Below are 18,125 nucleotides of genomic sequence, written 5' to 3'. Positions count from 1 at the left end.
ATATGGCAACAATAAATTTCTGGACATATAATAATTATGTTCTTAAAATGTCTTTGAAATTTATAAAACTAAAATGGTCTTCAAACTAAAGTATACTATTTTGTGCATATTAACTATATTTTATCTTCACCTTTATACAAAGGATACCAGTTCAATATTCAATTCCTGCTTAGACTCCTAATGTGGAGTAATTTGGGGTTAAAATCAATGGGAAACTTCCCTTCCCAAACACTGCAGTCAAGCCTTAATGCACTAAATTATTTAAAAATACATTCATTTTATTTGTAATGCATTGGAGCTTAATTCTTGTGATGGAATTAATTTATATGTAAAGAAGGATGGGTACCTTACCCTATTCTGTTACACTTAATAAAAGAAATGTATGCTATTTCCGAAACAAAACAAAAAAATTAATCATTAGTAACAGGTTTTGGAATTTAGAACAACAGGGAAAATACACTACACTATTTCATTACAGGCCTGTATATAAATAACAGAATTTGAAGCAGAAATTTTGTTATTAGATATATTCATAAACGGTGACAAAATATAATTCAAATTATTTATAACTGATTTTTAATGTATTATATGTCAAGTGTGAAAATTATAAGAAAAAACATAACAGGTGTAAATAGGTCATTTTAACTATGTAACATATCAAACTTCTTACATTATATATCTGAAGTATAATATTTAGTATATTTCTATAAAATATTAAGTGAAAAGGAAGAATAGCAGACAGTATAAAACAGTTCGAATATAGTTAATTATTTATTCAATAAATATTTATTGAACATTTACTGTGTGCCAGGGACTGTTTTGGATATAGGGAATATATCAGTGAGAAAGTTGTATTTGTCCTTTGTCAGATACATATATATTGCCTTATATGAATATGCTAATATTCATATATGCTAAATATGCTAATCTCATACCTCCGAATGGATAAAACTTATAATTAAATTGCCAGAATTGTTAAAGTTCCGGTAAGTTTTCAAAAATACAAGGTAAAAAAACAAAAAATTACCATGGGATTTATAGAATAACTTTACAGAAAAGGTCAATTTCAACCTTAAAATAATGTTATCCTTTAAATCTGATTCCACCTTCTCAAAATATCCTTTGAAAAAAATATCTAGTACCTGTAGAATAAAACAAAAGCCTGTTGTTTCTAATATGCTTCTTCACATAACAGCAGCTAACTCAGTACTGGCTCATCTATTTCTCTAATCATCTCAGGCAAACCACAAAAAACTCAAGTAAAGTATTTTATGATGTAACCTCTAACCCTACTATAATGGAAAAATGTATTTTTGCTCTATGGGTAATATATCTTCTTCTAATTTTCTTTATTCCTTAACCTAGGCACAAAATTTTTGTATTTGCTTTTCCATAATCATTTACATAATAGACACTATGAAAGAATTATTTAAAACCACATTTGGTTTAAGGTTAGTACACTCATATTTATCTCCTTATTAAAGTTTTATTCTTTCTTTTCTGTTTCTGTGTATTATATTTAGTCTATTATATCCATTGTTGGGGTATATTTCTATAATGAGGTATAGAAATTGAGGTATATTTCTATAATGCTAAGACTAGATACACACTTTCCTCAACTCAGATTCTTGATTTCCACAGTGTTTAAAATTCTGTATTGGCACTGATACTAAGTTTTTTCAACAAAAAGCAATTAGAATTCATGCATCTATTAAACTTTATTAGAACCTATAATCTTGTTTCTAAATAAATTATTTGAAAACTCAAAAGGCAATTTATTATGACCTGTACAGACTTTCAGATATTTCCTCTTTTACATAAAGTAATCTCTGAATAAAACTTTGTTTTGCTCATTTTCTACCCAAGAGTTTTTACCTTTTATGTGAAAAATTTATTATGAGCCATATATTTATGCTAGTATGATTAAAATATCTAGGTATTTCTAAAACTATTTTTGTTACTTATCTCACCATAAGTGAGGATTGTGTCTATAGAAACAAACCCACACATGGCATCCCTGTCAGGAGTATTATTTGATACTTCATAAAAAGGTATATTCATTTCAGTTACGTTTTGAATGGAGATTCTGTTCATGACTTTTGCAAAATTCTATTTAATGAAGCTTGTTAATCTTAGTGGGTGATTTTTTTTTTCACTCACCATTACACCTAGCAAGTGTCTTGTACTTAGTAGGCCAACAATAAATAATGTATAATATTGGTGTTTAAAAGCTAATTGCACTCAGCTTTATTCTTCAGCAAGACTTTATTTTGTATATATAATTAAACTAAAATTTCTAAGTAATGATTAACAGAAATTTTCAGATAAATTGATTCTTTAAAGATTCTCAAGAGTTGAAATTAATACAGGTGAAGAGTTTTTATTTACCAGGTAGTTTAGAATCGTCTACATTTAAAAAATAGTCCTCAAATGTTAACCACATTCTCATTTAAAGGTCATCATTTTATTACAAAACATAATCTAACTCAGAATCAATCATAATTTATATTATTGTTAGATAAGCTTCATTTTTGCAAAGTTTAGTTAGGTAGTTCTGAAATTTAAATTGTGTGTAATCTAAATTTAAGAATCAATACCTAATAATTATTTTAAAGGGTTTTCTTTGGTTAATCTTGTGTTTGGCTTTAGAGATATTCCTTTCAGAGCTATAAAACTAATATTGGTTGGCTGGGGGGTTTTTTTTGTTTTGGGGTTTTTTTTTTTTTTTTTTGGTAAAACATCCTGTAATTATTGCTGGAAATATAATATCTAAAAGATGCCTTTAGATCTTTGAGGTGTTAAACAAATCTCATAACATTTCAGACTTGAACTATTTTTTTCCTGGGGTACAATACTGGAAGATGTCACACTTCGACTTTACAGGGTATCACCAATATAACGTAAGAAAGAGCGTAAGTTCCTTGATCCCATTTTTTACTGACGCTGAAGATTTCCATCTTGGTTACAATTAAACTGTGATTAAAGTGACATATTTAGATGTCTGTTTAAAGGATACAATAAGATTATTTAAGTGAAAAGATTGTGGACATGGAAAAGAGGAAAATCAGTTTTTGAAATGGAATTGAACCTTTAAAGAAATGAAACATATCTTGGATGGAAAAAAAGAAAGAAATTAAACTGAATTGCTAAATACTATTTGGATCAAAGAAGGTCATTTTTTAAGATTTAAATGTTTTCTTCTCCAAAAGGGGCCACTGCTTACCAAATCCAGAAACAAGCCCAAGAATATGTTAATTAAGTGCATTGTATCCCAGAAAGAATGAGGTTGACAAATTCATTTTTTTATTCCTTCAATTAATAAACTGTTTGTTTAATACATCTTACATTTTTAAAATCTATAATGTGTATATTTACCCCTTGAAATTGTACAGTAACAGTGCCAAGGACCAACATGACCCCATAGGGTGAACCTTATGAAGCTTAACATTCCTGGCGAATTAAACACACAAGCCTCAGATCACTTTTTGTCAGTCTTACTTTACTCTGGAGCTTGAGAGCCAGAACGTAGGTAATTTTTATATGGTGGCACTTCACCCAATTAAAAAAGCAATGATCTCTAGTGCAAGCAGAAGAGGAAAATATGATGACATGAAATTAAAGAAAGGTATCACAAAGAATGACCAGGAAGGCTCCATGTCCCTCTCCATCCCCACCCCCATTCGTGCCCTTTTTTTCGCCCATTTGTTGTTTTTCTCACAAGTATATCATGACTTGTAACAAATTTTTTTACTTTATGTGAAACAAAAAATACCTGAAACAGTAAAAGATGTAAAAAGAATCACCTTGTACTATCAACTACTTAACAGATAAACTTGTAAAGCTACTCTAAATATTCAAAGACTTATAAATTAAAAATGTAAATTGAACCCAAGTTGGGGGGAGGACTATGAGAGGATGAATGTGGAATGAAATGAAGAGATTGAAAATACTTAATTTTCAGCATCAATTTTTTTTCTCTTCAAACCTTTCCATAGTTGTGCCTCAAATGATTTCTTACGTGAGAAATTCTCCCTATATGTCCAAATGACTGAGTGATTTCCATGAGGAAATGCAAGTTTTAGAAGATCCGTAAAATGAAAGTGTTAAAATGCAAACAACTTCTGTAGCATTTCAAATGCAAAATCACCACCATCTCTACCTTTAACTGACTCAAGGGGTCTTTTCAAACAGATGCTATTTATGAACATCATCTGTTAACTTCTTTCTTGTAATTCAAAACTCTTGTCAAATGATGTTTTCATGATGACGTGTAAATATAATATTCCATTAGAGATCAATTATAATTGGTTTTTAAAAATCCACCTTGAGAAATAGTGCTGCAAAATACACAAACTAGTAATAAGTATTTTAGAAGGAATTTCCGCAAAGTCTATTATAAATCTAAGTCGAAATTACTCCTTGCCCTAGTAAGGTTTGGGCCACTGGATTGAAATTATTTCTTCATTAGCTTTCACGCACGATGACTTAGGTCTACAAGACTCGCAAGCACTTGTTGGAAATCTTCATTTTTTAAAACTGTGACGTTTGCCAGAAATATTTTTCCATATGCCTCACAAAGGAAAACAGGCAGTTTCGTAGGTGGGTTGCAATTATTTGTTTCCGAAACGTGGTTTAAAAACAAATTAAACGTTTTTCCCTTCTGAAATTCACTATTATTTTGACAGTGCATTTCAGGTTAAGAATCAAGCTCGTTTTTGTTAGAGCTAGCTGAGCCCTTCCTTTTAAAACTAGACTTCTTGTGTGCAACAAAGAGCTGAGGTATAACAAATAGGACAGCAAAACGTGCTTTTCCGAACTCCTTTGAATCCTAACATTCATTTTCGAATCCATACGTTCAACGATATTTCCAATATTATATCATCTGCTCTAACTTCATGCATCCAAAAAAAAAAAAAGTTCACATTTGTCTCTTATCTAATTATCCCTTTATAAACATATCTGTGCTGCTTTCTTTTTTTTGAATGTGTGAGTTGCAGGCACTCCCAGCTTCCTTCAATTTAGTGGCACGTTGTAAAGCCTCTTTTCTACGAGATCTTTAGTTGGGAACCCCTCGCTGGCCGGCCGAGCCACATCATAAAACTTGTCGCGCCTACCCGGCCCGAGCTCTGGAGTTCGGCGAGGCGCGCTCGGCCGGGCGGGGATCGGGGTGGGCCGCGGGACCCCTCCCTCGGTCGGGACGCGCCCGGCAACCTGCAGCCCCAGGGCCGAACAATGGGGGCGGACGGGCTCCAGAAGCCGGGTCCCGCTTCCTCCGCTGCGCAGGCCTCGCGCCCGGCCCCCGCCCACCCGGCCCTCCCAGTCGGCGTCTTCGCGTTCGGCCGCCTCGCCGCGCCTTCCTCCCGCAGCCCGGCCCGGCGCTCGCCCCGCCGCCGCCGCCCGCGCGCCTCCTTCCCCTCCCCGGCCTGGCCGCCCTTCTCTCCCCGACTCCGACCCCGAACGCTTCCTCCGGCGACTCCAGCTTTCGCTGCGGCCACCTTCCCGCTATTTTCCGATCGTATTTTACAATTTCTCCCTTTATTTTCAGAAGTAGTTGAGAAGTCTCACTTCCACCTGAATGCTGATTTGCTAATTCCCTCCGGAAAAGATTCCTCGGGAAACCCCAGATTGAGAAGGAAAATACAGCACGTATAAGAAAACCTTTCACCCTAACTACCTCTCGCATTAAAAAAAAAAAAAAATTAACGCATGGATGTCGTCTCAAACCCCCCACAGAATTACCCCCTCTTTTTATTTCCTCCTTTTGATAGTTATTTTAAACTCTCCATCGAGAGCCATCTGACGGGAGGACAGAGAATGTGTCCGGCAGCACGCAGTACATCAGAGGTTTTATCTTACGCCTCCTGGGACGGGGAAAAAAGTGGAACGTGGACGAGGGAGCTTCCAGGGCAGAAAAGCGACACAATTCGCTGGGGACGACGCCGGGCAGGGCGGGGGCGCCGAGGCCTTCGGGCTCCGGGCAGGGGAGCAGCTCGACGGAGGGGAGGAGATCTTAAATAGTGGGGGCTGGGAGGGCGGTGGGGCCGATCTCATGACGAGACTTTCTGAGAAAGGATGGGTCAAGCGGCCGAGTTGACTTGGCTTTCTCATCCCCCCAAGAAAAAAAGAAAGTTGGAGGGAGGCGGAGAGAACAGCCATCCCCATTTCCTGCCCACGATGCAGCCGAAGGGCTGGGGCTGCCGCGGGCAGGGAGAGGGCGCGGGACGAGACGGACCAATGGCAGTCAACAGGTCCAGGCCTCGGCTGGGCCGGCCGCGGGGAAGCCGGGCCCCCTCCCCTCGGCCCCTCTCCTTCCAGTCCCCTCCCCCGCAGGCCCGGCCCGCCAGGGGAGGCCCGGCGCTGCACTCCCTGCCCCGCCCGGCTCACTGCGGCCGCCTCCTCCGGGGCTCTCGGCGTGGGGGGTGGGGCGGGGGTTCCCTGCCGGAGAATCCTCCCCCGGGGGCTGGCGGCGGGGCGGGGAGGGGATGGAAATCGGGGAATGGAGGATTAGGAAGGACTCGAGCTCGGCACGAGCGCGGCCCGCGCGAGGGATCCTGGGTAAAAAGTGGCCGCGCGGCACCGGGAGAGCGCGGAGAGGAGCCGGGGTCAGAGGTCAGGGCCCTGGAGCCCCGCGTGCAGAGTCCCCCCACGTGAACGCAGCAAGCAGGAGGAACCTTTTTGTTTTCGACCGCGCCAGCATGCTCCCCTATTGACCGAGCTGTTCTCCCAGGGCTGCTGGAGAGAGAAGCTCCATCGCGGATCTCCTAACCCCACCCCCATTCCATCCCCGACACACAGCCTAACTCTACCCTTTCTCTCAACTCGCTTCGCAGCCCCCCGTACAGGGATTGCAATAACGCAGTAAATTTGCTTTAACAACAAGTGGGGGTGGTTGCAGTTACTCCTCCCTCTCCTCTCTCCTCCCCCTCCTCTTGCTGCGGCTCTTGACACTACTACAAACCAGGACTATAAACATAAACATGTGTCACTGTAACAGGGCAGGTAATATACGGATTTTGAGTTGGGGTGGGGTGGAAGGGGGCTTGGTCGCCGCTTGGGGGGCAGTAAAAAATCTTGTTTCACGTGCTCGACGGCTTTGGGGGCTTCCCCCCACACACCAATCCATTTATATAATGCCGGTGGCGCTCGGTCACTTATTCAGCCACCCAGACCCACAAAGGCAGACTTGCTGATAACCAGCTTACCCCAAAGAACATACATTTAAATCCGAATCCCTCTCCTTTCTCAGTCACCGCTGCCATTTCCTCTTTAACAGTAGCGTCAATGCTTGAGTCCCTTTCCTTTTTAAAAATTCTTTTCCAGATAGCAATAGAGATCATTTTTCGACCTAAATAGCACACCAATCTCTTCCCATAGAGAGGACCTACAATTTTGTGTTCAGAAACCACTTCGAACATCAAGAAAGGCTATTGACTGAGTTCGAAATCTGGTATGCAAAGGTTGTTTCTCGGGCTTTGCCTTCATGCATTTAGCAACTTCTGCAAGTTGCTGCGACTGGCGCTGTGGAGATTCGCCACTGCAAACCTTTATTATTATTATTTAGTCTATATTTGCACTGCCTCTCAACTTTTTTCTCATTCTTAGTTCAACAAGCCTAGCAACCACTACTTAAGGTAGAGTAAAGCAAATCCCTTCGCAAGCTTTTGGGCTTAAAACGGAGGGAGATACAAAAAATGTTCAGATGGGGAAGTGGTTCCCTTTGTTCTTTCATTGTTTCTCTACGAACTGGTGGATACAAGGACAAACACTTACCTTCTCTTCTTTTTGCTCCAAAAACCAGACGTTCCCATGAGCCTTAAAATACACAGTCCACCTTGAAAGTAACTACGAATGTTGGGAGAGTTTGTATTCCATTCTTTTTCTCTCTCTGCCCTCTTTTAGCGTAGGATTAAGTTGCCGAGCACGTTGCTGCAAGCTGTAGCCCCCCGCCTTAGTGAATCGGTCACGTTTAGGACCCTCTAAGTCCATCCTAATTCTGCCAGTAGAATTGAGGGTATTGGAGGTCTAAACTTTCAAAAGGAAAGGGGTCTGCAGCTCTCCAGAAAACTTACAAATACCCTGAAATTGTTTCACCATTGTATTTTTGCACCACATCACTAAATAATATTTGCCAGGAAATATTAGATATTTCTTCAAGGAAAGTTTTTTGGTTTTTGGTTTTTTCCAGAAGTTTATGCTTAGCAATGCGCTACTTGGAGTAAAAGGCAGGTTTGTATCGGCATTTAACCGAATGAGTGCGTTTTCCATAACGTTTGTTGTGCCATGTATTTTTTAAAAACACAAACAAAACACTACTGCAACTGAGAAAGGAAGAAAACAGAAGTTTGGATTAAAATATTGTGGAGTGGCGTAAAAAGAGGTGTTTATGTGAAATTTATTAGTGTAAAAATTGGCCCCAGAAGTGAAAAGTAAGCTTTTCAAAGTTAAAAGACTTAATTTTCACTCGGTGATTCCAAAATAAAAGAGCAAATTTCCTGGTTAGAATGTGATACTGTCAGTGTTTAGTGCCCAGTCTGATGGGCATTACTGGCCAAACCTAGCTGAAATCTGATTATGATGTGATTTGCTGATGTCATGAATTTGAAATGATACTTGTGTATCCATAAATGCAAACTTGCGATTTATTTTTATTTTTATTTTTTGATCTCCCGCTTTTTTTGTGTTCCCAGTAGCTGCAGCAATGGAAGACAGTGATTGGCTCCAGTGCTCCTAGAAGGATTTGGGCTGAAGCCAGGGGAACAGAACCAGAGGATTCCCTTCCCAGAGACCATCAAGCTCCTCATGGCTTATCTGTCCTCTCTTGCCTTGTGGGTGCTCAGGCTTTCAGTATGGCTGCAGCAGCCTGTAGGTAGGCCTCAACATTTAGTGTCATCACTTCAGTTTCTACATTTTTGGGTCCTTGTGTAAAATAAATAAAAACTTGAGCAACCTAAATAAATTGTGGTTCTGGATGTTTGTGTATTATTTAATATATGAAGGTTGAACTCTGCTTTCTCTGATTTTTTATTTTCCTGCATTCAGGATCAATTGTGAAATGTCCTTGTGTCTCATAGGAAAATATTGCAACAAAACAAGATAATTGGGGGGAAAGGCGGTTGCAGTAGGAAAAGTGGCTTTTCTTTGATAGCATTTAATTGGAATTAAAAGATTCGTGAGCTGTAAACATTCTTTATTTATTCAGCACACATAAGCAGGCATTGTTTTATCACCATCATAATTATGGTGTCCTTTAAACTGGCTGATAACAGGAAAGATAACAGAATGTGCCTGCAGATTCAGATCAGGTCTCACTCCTTTCTTTTTTTGCCTTCCGCCTCCCTCTCCTCTCTCTTTTCTGCTCTCCCCCAACCCCCATTCCTTCCTTGGTCACTAGGGTCCCCCACAGCCCTTGAGATGAGAAGAGCAGGAAGATTGTGGCCTAACCATTTCTTATATCATGAAAGTGATTTGTATCATACTCTAATTTGATGCAATCCATAACCTCCTTATCTCCTATGGTTATAACTGCTTTTTAGCTTGCAATACGTGTTATCTGAAGATTTGCCTATCGCTCACCTGTATAAAATCTCATCCACTAGGGTTTATTGCTTTACCTTTGTCTAATTTAGAAAGCATGCTCTTAGGACCTTTTTAGAACAAAGCTTCACAAAAACCCCTTTACCTCCAAGGATTTGCAAATTTATAAAGGCTGCATTGAATTCAAGATAGGTCAGGGGGCAAAAAAAGGGTAGAAGGTCACTGCATTTTGATTATGGGTCAGTAGACAACATGGCATATACTCTGTGTCCCAAACTTCTGTTAAAGAGAGGATTTTTAAATGCCTAAGAACAGAAGGATGGGCCCTTTTGGAGACTTGCCCTGATTTGTTTGGATGAGACAAAAAGAAAAAAATTAAGGAAAATATACTAAGTTATAATTAAAGTTGTTCCTCAATTTAGCCATTTCCTCCTCCTCTGTTCCCATTTTCCCCTCCCAAAAAGCACAGAAGGTGTGATATTAGATAAATTTAGCTAAGGAACTGTTGAGATTTTATTGTCCTACCATATGAGACTTTAAATTATTACTTTTTTTAGGCTTTATGTTGTAAATATTATAGTTTTAGTTAACAGTACGAGGGGCTTCTTTTATTCTTCTAACCAGTATACTTACATTGTTGAGGCCTTTGTGATGTTCCTTACTCATTTCTGTCTGAATTCACTTTGAAGAAAATGTGCCCAGCAATCACTAAAACAAATGTGTATGGTGAAGAGTTAGGTGGTATGTGTGTATGTGTGTGTTTGTGTGTGTGTGTGAGAGAGAGAGATCCTCATTTAAATTATGTATGTATGGGTGAGAGCTTGGAAGGAAAAGGATTATTTTAATGCTCTTCAATAGTTTAATTATATGACAGTAGTGTAGAAATGCAAAAGTACTCTTAGGTTTTCCTTCAGGTTTTCAAAAGAACTTTCCCCATTAGTACACTTCTCCTGCAAATTGCTGTTGCATTTCCCAGCTAACCATTTAAAAGACTGTAAATGCCGTGTGCATTACTTTGCTCCAGAGGAAAGAGGTCAGACTGAATTGCAATGGTATTTAAACATAAAATACAGTGAAAATAAGTCAAAATAGAGCATCTGAACGTAAATTTAGTACATTCATATGGGAAAAGTAGAGACAAATATGTTCATATCTTCATGGCCTATCACTTTAAAAACTGAAAGTGCTGATTTTTTATAACAAATGCAAAAGTAACTGGACATTAAGAATATATTTCAATCTGTATTTGCCATAGAGGATTTTCCTTTAACAAGCAGCTTTGTTTTCAAAGCTAAAATACTTTTGATGATAGTGTGTAGATTATGCATTCCTCACTAAGTAATCACATTTAATTTACAAACTCAATGCATATCATATATATGCCTAAATTCACAACAATTCCCTAGACCCTCAGAGATGGATATGTACATAAATGTTAATTTGGGCGTATCCACCCACATATGTACAAGCATTTGAGAAACATAGAAGTTGATATATCTTTTCTTAAAAAAGAATTTGAATACAGTCCATCATCTGAATTGGGTTCGTCTTTGATTGTAGAGGCGGCTGACATGGTCAACAAATTTATCAAAGAAACCTCCTGGCTTTTGAAGAAGAGTACTTTATACATCTGGATCTGCACATCCAGGCAAAGTAAGTAAATTATTGCATAACTTTAAGCATAATTGATAACAGACACCTTTAATTTTTCATCCCCATTCTTTTGGCCAGCTTTCGCATTAATAATCTAAGCCATAAATGTTGGTAGCTATTGATCGAAATCCCCGGTGTGCATGCAAATCCATCTTAAAGTCCCCTGCCTTTCATGTGTGAGCGCTCAGGGGCCTCTGCTAGATCTTTTTATCGGGATCGACCCCCAATGTGCCTGGAGAAGACCCCGGATATGCAACGTGTGCTGATGGCCACAAGAAAGCTGTCTGTCACATTCTGTGTGTGTGCGTGTGTGTGTGTGTGTGTGTGTGTGTGTGTGTGTGTGTGCATGCACGTAAGCTTGAATGCTGGAGCCTTAACAAACACACATACACAATCATAGGGAAGTTAAAGGAACAAAAGAATGTATTACTCAAGAAGAAGGATGTGTAATAGGAGTATTAAAAATGTATAAGTGTAAAGGTGTCTGAGTGCACATACAGAGATACTTGCATAAATAGTATATATAGAAACATTTCCCAAATCCCTTGGCCTTTGTTTTTCTCTATTTGACCCAACAGATTATACCTTTAGTTTTAAAAAACACTTAATATTCTACTAGTTTTCAAAACCACCTATACTGCCAGTATTTTAAAGGTGGAAAGAGAGGGAGAGGAAAAGAAGGTGATTTTGAGATGGTTACTAAATCATGTTGCTATGTGCAGGAAGATAGTACTCTGTGTGTGTAAATCTGAACAGGAATGGAGAACAACTAAAACTACCTGGCAAAAAAAAAAAAAAAAAAAAAAGACAGAAAGAAAAAGAAAAAGGAAGCTCTAGCCAACCTTTTGTAATGTCTTCTCAAAGGTTTTTTCTGAGTTTACTATTTCTTGGCTGTTTGACTCTTTGGTCTAAATCTTAAAGCTGGGGGAGGGGAATGGGCGGGGGTGGGGGGGAGGGAGAGGGCTGGCAGTATATAAGTGCATCAGGAGGAATTTTAAAACGACAGTATTGTCGCTGGCAATAGAAAGACTCTGGTCATTCTACTTTAAAAAACAAACATCAGCATCTGCTTTTCCTGGAAACTTCGCTTTCTGCTTAAACCTTGTGCATTTTGCCTCCTGTGAAAGTGAAAGAGAAAAACGCGGTGTGATAGATCCAGATGCAAAAGAAAGCCAACTCGGAAGATGGTATTAGCTGTGACGAGGCATTGTTCATTGCTGCCTCTCGGTTACGTTTAAAGCCTGAAATATCACGAGATCCATTCAATGATCCTTCTCTCATTCAAGGGACAAAAATGTAATTTGCTGTAGCTCTGATTTCTTGGATGGAAATGCTAGCCTTAGATTTCAAAGGCAAAAACTAGACATCGTGGTTTGTACACACATTGATTAAGTTGAAGAGCGGCGATTACATCTGTGCTGAGTGCAACAGTAGTCCAGGGCTGACTTTTCAAATCCCAACCTCCTGAGTTACAGACTCTCTTAAATAGACTTCCTTAATTTCCGGATGCACTTCTTGAAATTCCCAATTCTCTTTAAAATTCCTGGGAAATTACAAGAGAGATGAAGGTGGGGGTGGGGAACTATGGCCGAGATTTCATCCTGTCAAGCAAACTATCTTTTTGTATGTCTGATTCTTGTTTTTATCTTTTTTTTTTTTTTTTTTCCTGAGCCATACCTACTGGTGTTAGCCAGACTAGGGCACGGGAAGCCGGAACTTTTGAATGTGAAAGAAGAAATTATTGTACAATTTTTTCTTGAAGGCTCAGAAATATCCGTTTATTCTTTAAACCACACGGATGTGTCTATTTTTGGAGGAACAAGGAAACATGTAAATACCTGGGTTGCATTTATACTGTAGTTGCAAACACCAAACAGTTAAGAAGATTTCGCCGAATTTTGCAAAGCAGCCAGCAAACCGCCTTGGGATCGTGGTAATGGAACTGGGAAGACTTTTGCTCTCATTTGGCAATATTTTGGATATCTTTGAGAACAACATCAAAATATGCTTTAATTTGACTAAGAAGAGGTTAAACCATATTGATATTCATCCAAAGTGATTTTGTTAAAGCAGATGCTTGGCTTTCATGGAAAAAATGGGAGTTGTGGTAGCTTCACCTAAACTACCAACAAAAAGCATCACAGACCACTAAAATAGTCTGCATCGTACATCAGCACTTTCTTTTCATCGTTACTACGTTAAAAAAAAAAAAAAACCCAAAAAACCTGTGGAAGCACCTTGGGCGTTTTACATTTTCTTTCCGTTGTTGCAGAAGGAAGAAATCCGCTCCCTGGAATTCTGACCTGTTGTGAAAAGGACCCTGGCAAAGGCTGTGCTGGGGACTCCAGGACGATCCTGCCTCCAATCCAGCCTGGTTAATTGTGAAGTGTACACATTTCTGGCTTATCTATGCTTTGTTATGGGTCTGACGTGAAACTACCTCCTCTCCACCCCACCCCCCAGTAGAGAACCGAAATCCAGTTGAATTGTTGCAGTGTTTCGGAGCTGGAGCCTTGAACTGCTTCCTTGGTCAAATAACTTTGTTTCTGGTTGTAAAAAGGCACTTCAGGGGGGGGAAAACGGAAAATCGAGAGAAATTCTAAACGTAAGTCTATGCTGGGCTGGTTCACCGCGCGGGTTTTAACTTTGGAGCTTCCAGCCCCTCTCCTTCCCCACTCCAATAGGTGAAATACCAGGCTATTCTGCACATTTTCGCTTAAGCTCTATTTTCCGAAGGAAAAGGGGGTAGTGTATATCTATTTAGGCTTGATAATGTTTTAAAAATGCTTTTCTTTGTAATAATAGCTGAATCGGTAAAATGCAAATAAAGCAAAAATAGGCAATATTTCTTTAAAGGCGAATATACGGTGTTTTTTTTTTTTTTTTTTTTTTTTTTTTTAAGCATACACACACTGCTTCTGATGAAGTCTGTGAGTCAGGCTGTTTCTGAGCTCCGATAGTTTAATGGAAAGATTTATATACCGACTGTATTATTTACTTTGGGAGGGGAGGTGGCAGTATAAGGGTATGCTAATTAGTGGGAGATTTTGGGGGGAAGGGGTGGAATATCAATTTTTATTGCATCACCTGTCAGGAGTGTCCAATCAGCGCTGGCTTTAGGGGAATTAATTGATGAAGGTGTCTCCGGACGAGCTCACTTCACTCTGTCATTTTATTTGTAGCTAAAGCAGCGGCGGGAATAGCAGCTGCATTTCTTTTCTCTTTCCCCCTTCACATTCCATTATCATAGTGCTCCAATGGAGAAGGAAGGAATAGAGGGGCCCAGGTACTGATCTGCATCGGGGACTTAGATCAACACACTGGCAGATCAGAAACCGGATGGTTTTTTCCCTCTTTTTTAAAAAAAAGAAAACCAAAAAAAAAAAAAAAAAGCAAGAATCAAGTCAGTGTAATTTCATGGGGGCTTTCCCCCACAATAATTTCGCCTAGAGTTTGGCACTCCCTTCGCCGGGAATAACAGTCTTTGTTATTTTATTAGCAGGATGCCTTGAGACACACGCAGCATCTGGCGGAGGATTAACATACATACATGTGTATGTATGCGTCACGTATATATTTACTGCAAATGGTGGGGATCATTTAGTGCCCGAGATGGGAGACCTGAAGTCAGGTTTTGACGAGGTGGATGGCGTGAGGCTCGGCTACCTCATCATTAAAGGAAAGCAAATGTTTGCCCTCTCCCAAGTCTTCACGGATCTGCTGAAAAACATCCCGAGGACGACCGTGCACAAGCGCATGGATCATCTGAAAGTGAAAAAACACCACTGCGATCTGGAGGAGTTGCGGAAACTCAAGGCAATCAACAGCATCGCCTTCCACGCCGCCAAATGCACACTCATCTCCCGGGAAGACGTGGAAGCGCTCTACACCTCCTGCAAAACCGAGCGAGTCCTCAAGACCAAGCGCAGGAGGGCCGGCCGGGCCCTGGCCACAAAGGCGCCGCCGCCAGAGCGCGCCGCCGCCGCCAGCCCCCGCCCGGCTTTTTGGAAGGACAAGCACCAACTTTGGCGGGGCCTGAGCGGAGCCGCGCGGCCCCTGCCAATCAGCGCGCAGTCCCCGCGCCCGGGCGCCGCCGCCGCGCGCCCCGCCGCCCATCTACCTCAGATTTTTAGCAAATACCCGGGCTCGCACTACCCGGAAATCGTGCGCTCGCCTTGCAAACCCCCTCTAAACTATGAAACTGCCCCGCTCCAGGGAAACTACGTGGCTTTCCACTCGGACCCTGCTTATTTTCGGAGCCTGCTGTGCAGCAAGCACCCGGCCGCCGCTGCTGCCGCCGCCGCCGCCGCCGCTGCCGCCGCCGCCGCCGCCGCCGCCGCCGCCTACTACCAGGCGTCGGCGGCCGGGCCCCAGCCCAAGGTGGCGGCGGGCGCCGGAGGCCCGGTGAGCCTGACCTACCGCTGCAAGCGTAAGCGCGGGGGCGCCAAGGACTGCCTGCTCGCGCCCCACGCCGGCGCCCGGCGCCTGCTGCTGCTGCCCAGGTCCTACAAAGCCAAGGCGGCGGCGGCGGCCGCGGCGGCGGCGGCGGCAGCTGCCGGGGCCACTTGCCTGGAGAGGTTTCACCTGGTCAACGGCTTCTGCCCGCCTCCCCACCACCACCACCACCACCACCACCATCACCACCACCACCACCACCACCACCGGGCCCAGCCGCCGCCGCAGAACCACCACCCCCCTCACCACCACCGGCCGCCACCCCATCTGGGCAGCTTTCCCGAGAGCTGCAGCAGCGACTCCGAGTCCAGCTCCTACTCGGACCATGCAGCCAACGACTCGGATTTTGGCTCCAGTTTGTCCAGCTCCAGCAACTCTGTGTCCTCCGAGGAAGAGGAGGAGGAGGGAGAGGAGGAGGAGGAGGGAGAGGAGGAGGAAGAGGAGGAGGGGGGCAGTGGGGCCTCGGATTCCAGTGAAGTCAGCTCGGAGGAGGAGGACTCGTCCACGGAGTCGGACTCCAGCTCCGGCTCCAGCCAAGTGTCAGTGCAGAGCATCCGTTTCAGGCGCACCAGCTTCTGCAAGCCTCCCAGCGTGCAGGCGCAGGCCAACTTCTTGTACCATCTGGCCTCCGCCGCCGCTGCAACCAAACCCGCTGCTTTCGAGGATGCCGGCAGACTTCCCGACCTCAAGAGTAGTGTCAAAGCGGAGTCGCCGGAGGAGTGGAATCTGCAGAGCTGGGCCCCCAAAGCGTCTCCGGTGTACTGCCCGGCCAGCCTGGGGAGTTGTTTCACAGAGATAAGGAACGATAGGGTATCTGAGATCACATTCCCACACTCTGAAATTTCCAGTACTGTAAAGAGAACTGACCTGACAATTAACTGCCTGGCAGAGGGGGCCTCTTCACCTAGCCCAAAGACAAACAATGCATTTCCACAACAAAGAATACTCCGAGAGGCTAGGAAATGCCTACAAGCAACTCCTACTACACACTGTGCAGATAACAACACACTAGCTGCTAGGTTCTTAAATAACGATTCTTCAGGAGCAGCAGCAAATTCAGAAAAAGATTCCAAAATCCCTCATTGTCCTGAATTTGCTACGGATTTGCCCTCTTCGCAAACTGATCCTGAAGTGGATGCAGCAGCAGCAGCAGCAACTAAAGCCGAGAATCCGTGCACTGACACAGGCGAAAAGACATTGCCATTTCTGCACAATATAAAAATCAAAGTAGAAGACAGTAGTGCTAATGAAGAATATGAACCTGACCTTATTACAAATAAGCTAAAGTGCGAGTGCAATGATACAAAGGGTGAGTTTTACAGTGTGACTGAAAGTAAAGAGGATGACGCCTTGTTAACCACAGCCAAGGAAGGTTTTGCATGCCCTGGAAAAGAGACTCCTTCCTTAAATCTACTGGCTCAGAGTCAGGGCCTTTCATGCACTTTAGGTTCTCCAAAACCTGAGGATGGGGAATATAAATTTGGTGCCAGGGTGAGAAAAAATTACCGGACACTAGTACTGGGAAAGCGTCCTGTCCTTCAGACACCTCCAGTCAAACCAAATTTGAAATCAGCTAGAAGCCCTCGTCCTACAGGTAAAACTGAGACACATGAAGGAACACTGGATGATTTTACAGTTATAAACAGACGCAAAAAGGTAGCCAGCAATGTAGCATCAGCAGTGAAAAGGCCATTTAATTTCATGGCAAATTTTCCTTGTCCACCATCACTCATTATTGGGAAGGATGGGGATTTGTGGCCAGCGTATTCCTTAAACACCACTAAGGATTCCCAACCTCCTCACAAGGCCCATCCTATATGGAAATGGCAGCTGGGCGGTTCTGCAATACCTCTTCCACCTAGTCACAAATTCAGGAAATTTAATTCATAAAAGTGTTTTGGAAGATATTTTCTTGAACCGTATTACCTTCCTTTTGTTGTAAACTGCACAGGATGGTTTGTACAAGTCCATTAATGTGTTACACCCCCTTTGGAGTCCTGGTTTATGGCATTTTGAAGACAGAAATCGGATTACTTTTTTTCCATTGCGGGTTTTTGTGGTTTTTTTTTTTTTTTTTTTTTTGGAGTAGGGTGGGGGCGGGGTGGGAGAAGGGTTGGTTTACATTCCACAGACTACTTCAGGCTAAAGACTCAAGTAAAACTCAGTTATTACGGTAGAGCTGGAACACTTTACTGTTTCAATGCTAATAATGCACCCGGTACCTCAATTCAACTGCTACAAATAAATGTCAAAAGGTTGAATAATAAATATTACAATGAGCCATTAAGTTTATGCACTAGATTTCAGACCTGAAAGTGTAACTGTTAATTCAGTGAAAGTTTGTGAGGTTACATGGTTACACAGTGAGGTAGCAAGAAGTTTCTGAGCCCAAAATGTTATTTTCTGGAGATCTTGTTTGTGGGGTATCTTATTTTTACTCCCCTCATTCCCTCTCCAAGAGTAGTTGCACTTAACTTTTTTTT

At 41.9% G+C, this 18,125-nt stretch overlaps 1 protein-coding gene across 1 annotated transcript; it reads left to right on the top strand.

Moving 5' to 3' along the window:
- The first annotated feature begins 14,799 nt into the window (after window positions 1–14,799).
- Window positions 14,800–17,532, top strand: SKIDA1 (SKI/DACH domain containing 1). The gene has a single exon (XM_063098744.1). The coding sequence runs from the start codon at window positions 14,800–14,802 to the stop codon at window positions 17,530–17,532; it is 2,733 nt and encodes a 910-aa protein (XP_062954814.1).
- The last annotated feature ends 593 nt before the right edge of the window (window positions 17,533–18,125 follow it).

This window comes from Cynocephalus volans, chromosome 6 (assembly GCF_027409185.1).
Source record: "Cynocephalus volans isolate mCynVol1 chromosome 6, mCynVol1.pri, whole genome shotgun sequence".
Classification (NCBI taxonomy): Eukaryota; Metazoa; Chordata; class Mammalia; order Dermoptera; family Cynocephalidae; genus Cynocephalus; species Cynocephalus volans.
Note: the sequence above shows the minus strand (reverse complement) of the source record. Positions and strands in the feature narration are given on the sequence as shown.